The sequence below is a fragment of the Propithecus coquereli genome, unplaced genomic scaffold (genome assembly GCF_000956105.1).
Source record: "Propithecus coquereli isolate 6110/MARCELLA unplaced genomic scaffold, Pcoq_1.0 Scaffold425, whole genome shotgun sequence".
Classification (NCBI taxonomy): Eukaryota; Metazoa; Chordata; class Mammalia; order Primates; family Indriidae; genus Propithecus; species Propithecus coquereli.
In genome coordinates, this window is record NW_012150008.1 from 1243309 (window position 1) to 1255975 (window position 12667).

Here is a 12667-nt window from a genome sequence, read left to right on the forward strand (position 1 = left end):
TGGTATTAACTGATCAACACATAAGTGTACATATAAGAACAACATTCACTGGATGTCAGGCACGAGGGAGGGGGGAGGAGGGGACGGGTATATACATACACAAAGAGTGCAATGCGCACCATCCGAGGGATGGACACGCTTGAAACTCGGACTTGGGGACTATGGCGGGGCAAGAGCAACATATGTAACCTAAACATCTGTACCCCCATAATATGCTGAAATAAAAAAAATAAAAAGAAGAAGAATTTGTGGTCATGGAATATGTATGCAACTGGGTATGACTTGTCCCCTTCCTCTCACTTCCCTTCTGCCAGCTGGACTATGTCAAAGCAACCTTTATTAAAGCTTCCCGTTCACACGTGAAGGCCCATCTCTGAATAACTGTGTGATTCAGCACCCACCTGCTGATGCACACTGTACCCTGATGTGGGTCAGAAACAACTAGATGCCCGGTAGGTCACAACGCGGAGTTTCACACAGAAATTCAGAGGCAATGGTCCCCTTGCTTTCTGAAGGCTGCTATGACTCCACATGACCAGCGGATGGCTCCTACCTGCACAGGTGCTGTGGGCGAGGCCTCTCTTCACTGTCCACAGCTCCTGTCCATGCTCCAGCAGGTGGATCAGCTCGGGTTTGGGAACTCGATGCCCTGTTGATGGCAAAAGAAATAGGACAGGGGTGATCTGATGAGAAGAATGAAATCTCTCCATGTTGCCTGAGACTTCATGACAGGGGGCATAACATAAATGAAGCTGCTCCCAGAGTAAGCAAAATCCTGATCTAAGAACTGAAAACAAAGAGTATTGCTATAGAGTGAATTGTGTTCCCCCCAAAAGTCATACATTGAAGGCCTACCCTCCAATGTACTGTATCTGGAGAATGGGTCTTTAGGAGGTAATTAAGATTAAAGGAGGTCATAACAGTGGAGCCCTAATCTGATAGGACCATGGCCTATCAGAAGAGAGATCTCTGCTCTGTCTTGTCTCTCCACCACGTGAGGTCACAGCATGAAGGATGCCATCTGCAAGCCCGGAAGAGAGTCCCCACCAGAAAATGAATTAGCTGGTACCTTGATCTTGGACTTCCCAGCCTCCAGAACTGTAAGACAATAAATTCCTGTTGTTTAAGCCACCAGTCTATCGTATTTTGTTATGGCAGCCAAGTAGATGAAGACAAGCACAAATCCCACTCTTGGACTGCAACTGCTGTAGAGCGTAGTGCCATCAATACCCACTGCCCTTGACCTCCATCTATGGAGGCCAACACTGTTCAGGTGCACACTGCTCTCACAGCCATGGGACATCACAAAGGTGAGCTCTTGCCTCCAGAAGGCATTTTCTAATTAATCTAAATCATCGGTTCTCAAATATCCTGTGCTTCAGAACCACCTGAGCATTCCTGATTCCAACTCAAACCAAATGAAACAAAGGTGAGGGTGAGGGTGAGGCCTGAGCATCGGTATTTTTGAAATGCCCCCACTCCCCGCAGAAGACTCTGGTGCACAGAGAGGGCTGAAAACCATTGGTTGAAATAAACGGTTGACTGGCATCCCTAATCATGAGCAGTCTGAGGTAGAGAGGTGACCTAGGCTAGGTTCTCCTTGTGAAGAGAAAGCCTTTATTCTGGGCGGGAGCAGAGGGGTGAACACGGGGTCTTCTGCCCCAGTCATGGCTGCACCATCCTGTATCCCTGTGAGGAGCGGTCTGAGACAAGACAAAAGCCTGAGCAGGGAGGAGGGGCAGAGAACATGACATCCTTGATAGCACTGGGCTGCTGCAACCAACGAGCCTGAGCAGCCGCACCTCAGTTTCTCTTTAGCTGAGGTAGTGAATTTCCTTCCAGGTGAAGCAAGTTTGATCTGGTTTTCTACGCAGCCAAATGCATTTCACTAGATGTGGGGGAACAAAACAGGAGGGTTTTGAATAGAAGACCAATGACTGAGGCAAAAGGACCCACAGAAGTAGCGACTGGCAGATTCTGATCCACAGCCCAGGATTCCTTCAGACACGTCTTAGTCATGTTGACCAATGTGTGCTACATCCCTGCCTCTGAGCTCCGGGACAGGGCTATGGAAAAGGTGAATCAGACACTCCTTTGGCTCCACCGGGAGTTGAGCTCCCTGTCACCTTCACACGTTGGTTCTTCCACCTGGAACACTGCTGCCCTCCTCCACCTCCATCCATCCAGCTAATTCCTACTCAGCTCTCAAGTCTCAGCTACACTGTCACTTCCTGAGATGCCTTCTTTAGATTATAACTTCCTGGTTATTTATTCCTAAATTCCCCTCTTTTCCTTCTACAATTCATTTCAATTGTCATCTACAGACTGATGTCCACCTTTCCAACTAAACTTCAGAGTGATAGCACACACAGTGTACCATCATTTCTAATAATTTTTCTTTAACCTGACTTATTTTTCCTAAATATTTTATTCCAAAAGGGAACCTTGTTTTGCTCTGGCAAATGAGAAAGTCAATTTCACTTCCTACAAATAGAAGGCTACCATCCAAATGCAACAACAAAATCAAAACAATGCTATCAAGTCCCACCAAGCTCAAGTAGACTGTTCAGAGATATGAGTTAGAGGCTCTTCCCTCTGCTGAAAAGAGACATTAACCACACTGGGGGGTGGGCAGGTGAAAGACTCAGCACTGATCTGAGTCTTTTTCATGACAAAAATTAGCACATTGGATAGAGAAGGTAAAAGGAATGGTTTTCTCAGAGTGTTGACCCATGCCATTTGAAGACATTCCTGTACACCCTCTAAAAACATCTCCTGGACCAATGGAGGATTGGGGCCCAGCAACAGGAAACAAGTAATGACCATGCAGGCATCGGGGATCTTTTTACAGAGATTGTATTGCTTGGGAAGATATCTGGGGGGCACTGATGACAAACATCTCCTAGGGGGCTGCCTCACTCCCTTCTCTCAGAATAGCCCATCACCCACAGCCCCTACTAACAGAGCTGTGAGGACGGCCTGTCCCACCAGGCTGGGCCAAGCAGCTTCTTTCTTGTGGAATCTGGAATAAAGACTTCAGACTGAGGCCAGAGTATGCTGAGCACTGAAGTGAGGGCTTGTGTTTAGAAGAACTATGTTTCTACCACAACAATCCCTGATGTAGACACAGGGAGACCACGCAGAAAGAGATGGGACCAGAAAACTACAGGAGCTGTGAGGAGGAAGACAGGTGGCTCCTGTAACCTTTCTGCCCAGACAAGAATCAAGAGGGAGTCTAGAGTGCCCCCAGGGGTGAGAGGTGAGCCGTTACCTAAAGAAACCAGGAGCCCACAGGTCTCCAGCATCACCTCTCGGTACAGGGTCCTTTGGGCCAGGTCCAGCTGTCTCCACTCCTCTCGGGTGAAGGTCACAGCCACATCTTTGAAGGTCACCAACACCTGGAAAGTCAAACAGAAGTAGTGGTATTGACTTTGTGTTTTTGGATAGGATCAGAGCCTGTCACTCAGTTGCTGGTCGAGGTGCAGAGAGACCCAGGCATGAATCACCAAGGCCTCCCAAGGACCAAGCTCTGTGCTAGGCTCAAGGTGGAGGTCGATACTGCCTTTTGATATAATTCAATTGTTGCTGAGAGAAAAGCCTCTCATGGGGAAGCCACTGGAGATGACACAGACAAAAGCAATCCCGTGATAACTATGGGAAGTAGACAGTATGTGCTCTGGGATGTCAGAGGAATGGAGGAAAATGACTATAAAAACAATTCTAATCATGATTAACAGCAGCAGCAGCTGAACCCCACTGGTCCTCACTGTGTTCCTGCCTGGGCTGAAGTCTTCATATGCTGTGGTAAAGAAAATAAAGGTCCCAGCTCTGAGCCAGACCCTGGGGGTTTGAATGAGGTCTCTTGAATGTGACACTTGCCAGCTATGTAACCGTGATGAGGATATCTCATTATTTCCCTAAGCCTCTACTTCCAAATCAAACAATAATTATTCCCATTTCACCAGGCAGTTCTGAGAACTGAACATGTTCACAAGGCAATCACTGTAGTGCCTAGCACATGCAAATGCGTGATATTTTTGCAACTTTTATTAATCTTCCCAAAGGCCCAGAGGTCAACACCATCGTCACTTCCATGTCATGTCACAGTCAGCAACCTGGGGCTCAGGCAGCTTTAGAACTCACCTAGTCTCACACTCAAGAAGTAGAGGCAGGATTTGAACATTGAGTAAAAGATCTCACAAAGCTGCCAGAGCGTAGGCAGGTGGGGTCAAGGAGTACTTCAGCTAGAACTAGAATAGCCAGGAAAAGACTATGCTATGAGGTGACACAGATGCACAGGAAGGGTGTGGAGGGCAGCCCTGCAGAGATCTGAAGTCAGTGTCCTAGAAAAGGGGAAATACAAAAGCAAAGGCTGAAACATGGGAAAGAGCTTGGCAAGTTTAGGACTCCTTGGTTGGATGCAGTGGGCAAGGGGAGACTAGAAGAGGAAGCAAAGGTGGTCAAAAGGGCAGACCAAGCAGAGCCTTGCAGGCCATCCTGGGGGTGGGGAATGGATTTATTCTCAATGTGATGGGAGCCCCTGAAGGGGAGACCTGTACATTCATCAACCATTTATCAAATACAATAAAAATACTCAGCCAGGCTGTTCAAGGTCTTGGGAGAAAGCGGCAACAGGCACTCACATTCCAGTGCTGGAAAGAGACTCTAAACAAGCAACTACAAAAACGAGTAAGACAATGTCAGAAGGCCCTAAAGATTCAGAAGACAAGAAAATAGAGCAAGGAGAGCAAAGGGATTACAGTCAACCTTAGATGGGGTGACAGAGCAGGCCTCTTTAAGGCAGGGACACTGGAAGGAGTCTGAGGGACACATGAGGATGAGAAATTAACAAATAACACAAGTCCTGACAGTGACCAGGGCTATATTAAGAGTAATCAGAGTGACTGCTAGAGACTAACCCTGGGCTTCATGTGTTTACATCCAAAGGGACACTCCATTCCTGCACACTCTCACCACTGAATATTTTAATATTCATTCACCTTTCATCTGTAACTGTCTTGGATAGGAAAATAGATTCACTACTGTCAGTTGTAACCCAGCTCCACTTGTCCTAAACTGAAAAATAATTTCCTTGGCCCGCGCTGCCACCTTTTCTGCCCTAGCACAGCAGCGATTGCAAAGACATTTCTCCCACCTCTCCCCACCGCAGCCCTTAACTTTACAGAGACAGTGAGCCAGGGAAGCCAAAGTGTCAGACACCTGCTGGAGTGAACCTCTAAAACCAGCACAAACCCAGGAAGCATCTCCATGGAAGCATCCTGAACAATGCTCCCTGGACCGTGTTGGACACTGAGAGGGCGAACATCACCCATATACCCTTTGTACTTCCCTTAACCCAGAGAAAAAAAATGTCAACATCCCTACTTTCTGCACGAGAAAATGAAGGCCAAGGGCAGCAAGCGGACTTGCTCAAGGCCACAGCCCGGGAAAGGAGCACTGCGGGAACCTGCAATGAGGTCTGCGGCCTGCGGGTCGTTTCACTCACACGGTGGTGGTGGTGTCCCGAAAGCCCCATTTCACCCTCCATTCCGCACCCCATTGGTTGCCAAAAATGGGAGCCCTCCCCACAAACCCCGGCCTGGATTGCGGACCATGGGCCGAGTGACCCTATCCTAGGCTCCGAAAACCAACAGCGGGGACGTGGCAGTGCGAAGGGCCACCGGGGCCACCGTCCGCTCACCCGCGCCGCGTCCATCGCCGCCGCCATCGGCCGTGAGGAGAACCGGGCCGCCTGAGGCGGTCTCCGCGGGCTCAGAAGCCTTTTTGGGTCCTACAAAGGAGCGGAGGTGACCCCATCATCTCCACTCGCCTTCCCCGCTCGGACCGCGCGCGGACACACACTCCACGCCACAAACAAATGACCACCCAGAAACGCCGGAAGTCCCGCCCCTGGCAACGCGGACGCCAGCCGCGCCCCCTCTTGTGGCGTCATTGGTGCAGGCCGCACGGCCGTCCCACTGCCTTCTGGGTAGTGTAGTTTTCGCCTGCATCCGGCCAGGGCGGAGATGCTCTTCTCCTTCAACCTCAAGCCCGGGGGCTCCCAGAGGGGCTCTGGTAAATGGCGTCCCGAGGCTCCAGAGAAGGAGGCGGGGCCTCGGGTACGCTTAAAGGGGACGCACCCAGATTTCGTGGCTGTGTTTTCTGCAATTTATTTCACGTGCTCTTAAGGGAGCTAGTGGACACATTATTGTGAATTTTTAAAACTTCATATTATCCTGGTGCCTCAACATCCCCACAAACTGGCTGTGAGCACCCCAACCAGGCCACCAGATGCACCAGTTGGCATCAGCCACAAGTTCCCCTTCTTGACTGTGACCTAGTGACATTCAAACACACCAGTAAAATCTCTTTACTGCCTTTTTACTTGCGTACTCCACCCTGGCACCAAATAAAGGTATTTTCCCGCGGGTCCACACTCTCTTTCAGCTCCCGACTGGCCCAGTTGAGCCTCCTCTGTGATGTGCCATGCCTGCCTCTATAGGACCTGTGAGTGCAGTAAATCCTTTAATTTCATAGGCTTCTCCTGTTAGGCTGTGTGTGTTTTGGGAGAGATGTCCTGATCCTTTGCTCCTTGCTTGGAAGAATAGCAAGCAGGGCCGGGGCCACAGAGTGATGATAGACACAAAGCAGTTCCACACAAGCAGCCTTTATTAAAAAGCATAGGCGGCCGGGCGCGGTGGCTCACGCCTGTAACCCTAGCACTCTGGGAGGCCGAGGCGGGCGGATTGTTTGAGCTTAGGAGTTCGAAACCAGCCTGAGCAAGAGTGAGACCCCATCACTACTGAAAAATAGAAAGAAATGATCTGGACAACTAAAAATATATATATATATAAAAAGAAATTAGCCGGTCATGGTGGCGCATGCCTGTAGTCCCAGCTACTTGGGAGGCTGAGGCAGGAGGATCGCTTGAGCCCAGGAGTTTGAGGTTGCTGTGAGCTAGGCTGACGCCACGGCACTCTAGCCCGAGGAACACAGTGAGACTCTGTCTCAAAAAAAAAAAGCATAGGGTACAAAGCGAAAGTACATTATGGAGAAGGAGGAATGGGTCTGCCTCTGCCAGTGGAGAAGACCCTAAACATAATGAAGTTTACCTTCTTATGTCGATTCCCTAATTTTATACTAAGCTGGGGGTGAAATATTTGTGATTTTTCTGAAGAAAGGCGTGGCAAGTTCTCGGAATTGGGGTTCCTCCTCTTTTCTGACTTTATAGGGTAAGTTCCCAGGGTTGCCATGGCATTTGTAAACTGTCATGGCGTGGGTGGGTGTGAGTTTGACTATGTTAAGGAGGGAAAGTTCACTTTTGGTCACAAACTCTTAGCTTCTGTGCATGCTCCGGGTTGGGAAAAGTTCCTAACCTCAAGTTCCCGCTGTTGTGGTTTCTTTCCTCTGTTGTTCCTGGTCCTGACCCTCTGCCCTTGACCACATCCTCCTATTGCCTGCCCTACCACCTGCATGCCCTTAGCCCTACCTGACATTACCAAGCATAATTTCAAGGCCACATTGGAGTGGTCCTTAGAGACGCAATAAGGACGTCCACACATGCCCCCATTTAAGATTTGTCATCTCCAGACAATTAATTGTTATACTTTAATGCTTTCCTGAAAGCATTTCCAAGAAACCATAATCCTAAAGTGCTTGTCTTCAAGGAGATTAATGGAAAAGACTCTGACAAGTACAGGTTTGTGATAACTTTAAGATCATACCATCGGATTGGGTAAGAATTTTCAGAACTCTAATGAAAAAACTGAAAGATTCATGAAACTGCTGTCTCAAGATCAAACAGAACAAGAATTAATTATATGGGACTGATGAACTATTGAGGGTAATGTTTTTATGACTTTTTATTGGAATTTTTTTTTTTTGAGGCAAGATCTCTCTCTGTCGCCCAGGCTGGAATACAGTGGCCTGATCATAGCTCACTGCACCCTTAAGCTCCTGGCCTCAAGTGATCTTCCTGCCTCAGCCTCATGAGTAGCCAGGACTACAGGTGTGTGCCACCATATCTGGCTAATTTTTCTTTTTAAATTTCTTGTACAGATGGGGTCTCACTATAGCACAGGCTGGTCTCTAACTCCTGGGCTCAATCAATCCTCCCTCCTCAACCTCTTGAAGTGCTAGTATTACAGACATGAGCCACCACACCTGGTCTTGTTTTCCAGATTTAAGGAAACTTTTTATTTTCTCTTGAGCTGTCTATAACTTACAGGAATTTGATAAAGTATACCTTTGTAAACAAATATAAAAAAATTAGTTTTTCTCCCTACCTGATCCCTCAGAATTCAGAAGCTATTTGTGAATATTCTCATTTTATGGCAATATAGTTATTTGCAGAAATCTAGTAAGAATATTTTTTCTTTATGACAGGATACAATTGAACATACTGGTTATATTAATATTACCAAGGCTTTGACTGGAATGTCATGTTTGAGAATATCCATAGAATACCTGGCTTCAAGGGTTTCCCCCACCTTATGAAATAAGGCACAGGGACCTTAAAAGTATTTGGGGAACTTTGAGAGGAGAGTAATTTATACAAATCTATAGGTAGTTCTATTAAAATCTGATGGCAAGTATTTAGCTTGTACTCCTAGCCTTGAGAGGCTTTTAAAAGTCTAACCTGAGATTCCTTATCAAAAGTTCCAGCAAAGCACACTTACAGAGAATCTATGCTACTGTTTGTTCCCACCAAAATTTATGTTGAAATTTTGTCCTTAGTGCGGTGTAGTCGGGAGGTGGGGCCTACTGGGATGTGTTTGGATCATGGGGGCAATGCCTCATGAATAACTTGGTGCCATTCTCATGGTAGTGAATCAGTGAGTTCTCACTCTGGCTGGATTAGTTCTCACAGGAATGGATTATTTCCCTTGAGAGTACATCGTTATAAACTCAGGATGCCCTTCATCCTCTCCCTCTTCTCATATATCTGGTTTCCCTTTGATCTTCTCCACCATGATGCAATGTGGAAGCCCTTACCAAAAGCCATAGCCATGCCTTTGAATGTCCCAGCCTGCAGAACTATGAGCTAAATATTAATAAACCTCTCTTCCTTTTAAATTACCCAGTCTCACGTATTCTGTTATAAGCAACAGATAATGGACTGAGACAGCCTATATGGTCAATCACTATTCTTTCTACACTTATGTAAATAATCAGGCCACATTTAATGAGACTAGACCTATTTTGCAAACCAATTGATCTTACTGTGATTATCTTTGGTAAAAATGGGGGTAAGTGTAGAGAGAAAAATTATGTTTCAAAAGAAAACTATAGTACACCTGCTATGGTTTGAATGTCCCCTCCAAAACTCATGTTGAAACTTAATTGCATTGTGATGATATTAGGAGGTGTGACTTTTAAGAGGTAATTAGGTCATGAGGGATCTGCCCTCATGAATGGATTAATGCCATTATCATGGGAGCTGGTTAGTTATTATGGGTTTAGGCTCCTGTTAAAAGGACAAGTTTGGCCCCCATTCTCTGTCTCAAATGCTTTCTCTTCCACCATATTATGACATAGAAAGAACACCCTCACCAGATATTACACCTTGATCTTGGGCTTCCTAGGCTCCAGAACCGTGAGCCAAACAAATCTCGTTTCTTTATAAATTGCTCAGTCTGTTGTATTTTGTTATAGAAGCAGAAAGTGAACTAATATGACACCTTGTTACTAGATTCTAGCCCTATTCAATGTTTTTAAGGTTTTACTTCCTAACTAGACTGGATCCTAAATTCTTCTAAGTTCTTCCTATATCTGGCTACAATTCTACAAACCAATATTGCCAATTTTTTTCCCACTTTTCTGACTTGGAATCGCTGAAGTTAAAACTACTCTGTTCCTGAAGTTATACAAGGTGGAGAATTGGATGTTACTTTCAAGAGACACCCTAAGTGCCTGATGTGTGAGCCACTCATAGGTCACCAAAACACCCAATGTCATGACCAGAAACTTTCAAACTGCAAACCAGGAAAATATTCTTTGAGATCAAATCTAGAAATCTTGACTGACTGTCCTTTAGTTTGTTCCAGCTATTAACCTTTGTTTTTCTTTTGTTTTATTTTATCATTTATTTTATTATTTTATTATATTTGGTTTGGCTCCTAGGAACCCTACTAAAGAGTGCACTCCAGACTCTGCATTATCCTCCCAGTAGTCTCCCTGGTGCAGTGTACCCTCTCAAAGGGCCTTAAATGCCTGCATGCAGCCATCCAACAAACACCAAATAATGTATCTCCAGCTGGAACAACAAAAACTCAAAGAAATGCATGGTAATGAGGAAACTATGAATGATGTGTTGAAACCAAAACCAAAGAATGACGGTGACTAAGAACAGCACTGATGCCCTGAGTTTTGGTCAGCCTAGGTCTTACCTCATAGGTAAAATCCTGACTGAAAGAGAGGAATTGCTAAATAAAATATATAGGAGGCCACCAATTTGAACTGAGCTCCTGCGCTAGCATCCAACAGACCAAGCCAAAAGTGGAGTCACTCTTGCTAAAGTTCCATGTCACCAAACTCTGTTTCTTGTCTAATGGTTCTTGATGCAGTAACAAGAAGACCAGGCAAAAGGCTGTGAGACCAGAACACAGCAAAGTCTGTGGGCAGAAGGAGGAAGGCCCCCAAGGCCTTGCTCTCCAGATGCGTGCGATGCGAGCAAGAGGTGCTCGGAAGAAGCCACAGTTGGCCCACGTGGGAGAGGGACAGGTCCTCACTCGCAAGCCTCACAGATTCTCAGTGCCACGTTCTGTTACAAGGTCCTCTGGGCCAGCTCCCAATGTCCCCATTTCTGCCAGGTGAAGGTCGTGGTTCTATCCTTTAAGGCCACCAATGCCTGAAAAACCAGAGGAAGCAAGTCCACCCAGGGCTGTCGGATGAGATTAGAACCTATTGTGTTGTCACCAGGAAAGACAGAGAGACCCAGCCCAAATCACTGAGGCTTCCTGAGGGTTGAGTTCTGTGCAGGGCTTGGGGAAGGCGGACGTGACCTCTGGACATAATGTAATTGTGACTGAGAGAAAAAGGCTCCCATTGGGGAAACCATTTGTGAGTCCTGGTTTCTGCTACTGGGGGTCTGATCACCTAGCTCCACATCCTCACGCACTCGCATGGAATCATCCTGCACGCAAGCCTCCAGTTTGTGCCAAAGTGAGCATCCAACTATTGTGACCTTCATCCGTGCATTACCTACCTACAGGACAATGGGGAAGTTGTCCTCTTCCAGCCAGGCTGTGCCTATGTTGTCGCAAGCAATGTGACTGTGCAACTGTGTGTACATGTTGTGGAGACAGATGAAGGCTATCCAAACGAGAACGTGCAAAGGCTGGGTATTCGGAGCTTGCTATAGCAATAGCAATACAGCACATGTGCATGTGACCCACACACCAGGCCCTGGGGTGTCCCTATCACATCTGCCTCACAAATCTCTGTGCAGTATTGGCGTTCATGTGGCCACAGCTGCCATGTGTCAGAACCTCTGTCTTGTCTAACAGGTCCCTACTGTGCTTTGCATATAGCAATTGTGTGTCTCGTGTCTGTCACACCTGCTTCATGTTGTGGATGTGTATAGGTATATGTGTGAGTCCAGGCTGTTTGGGGTGTGTCAGTCCCACACACAGTCACACAGGGCTCCTGGGATATGTGTTTGTCCCTAGGCTGTATGGTACATTGAAACTATCACACTCAGAAACACACACTTCCACTCTATTTGGGACACCTGGAACAGGAAATGGCACCTGAAATGCTTTGTTTCCAGGCTGGGATGTGGTGTGCTAGCAAAACATACTGTCACATGGCATGGTTTCCTGGTGTGTCACTTTCACACACAGACCCAGCAGGACCAGACATGTCACCCATCTCCTTAATATCCAGTACACAGGAAATATGGAGGTCAACATGTTAAACAGATTCACAGAGATGCAAAAAACCAAATTCAGAATGGAGCAAATTCTGATGGAAAAGTAACTGAGAAACTTCAACAAATAGTGAGAATAAAAAAAACCAAAGTGGTACTTATAGGTAAGTAGATTTACCAGACAAAACTTCTAAAAGTCACATAGTTCATTTTAGATTGGATGCCTTAAAGAATGTTTTTGAGACAATTGAGCACTGACTACATAAATTATGATACCTCAAATGTTGTTTAATAAAGTTATTAGGAAATGAAAGAGCCCTTATGTTCTGTAAATGCATTCTGAAGCCATTAGGCATTGAATGGCAAGATATTAGGAGTATGAGTAAAACTATCCAGTAATGTGCATGGAGACAGATGAAACAAGAAACCATGACATGATCAATAATGATGGAAGATTGTGAAGGGTTCCCAGGGCTGCATAACACAGTCCTTTCCATTTGTGCACGTATTTGAGAATATCCACTAAAATGGGTAGAATATCCTTGAATCAATTTTATATTACCAGGGATGGATTTAAAAGGGTAGGGGGAAACTTTTGGTTTAAGAAGTATGTATTAAGGCACAAACTGTGCACATTAAATATGCACAATTTATTGTGAAACAATTATACATCAACAAAGCTATTTTTTTTTTTTTTGAGACAGAGTCTGGCTCTGCTGCCTGGGCTAAAGTACCGTGGTGTCAGCCTAGCTCACAGCAACCTCAAACTCCTGGGCTCAAGCAATCCTCCTGCCTCAG

General features: G+C 46.1%; 1 protein-coding gene across 1 annotated transcript in view; it reads right to left on the reverse strand.

Annotated features, from left to right (window-relative positions):
- ZNF550 (zinc finger protein 550) overlaps positions 1-5728 on the reverse strand; it is an 11912-nt gene extending 6184 nt beyond the window's left edge. Inside the window, exons 1-3 of the mRNA XM_012653602.1 lie at positions 5702-5728; positions 3272-3398; positions 554-649 (exon numbers count right to left, since the gene is read on the reverse strand). Of these exons, the coding sequence (XP_012509056.1) occupies positions 554-649; positions 3272-3398; positions 5702-5728 (250 nt within the window). The remainder of the gene's footprint in view (positions 1-553; positions 650-3271; positions 3399-5701) is intronic.
- Between the last annotated feature and the right edge of the window lie 6939 nt (positions 5729-12667).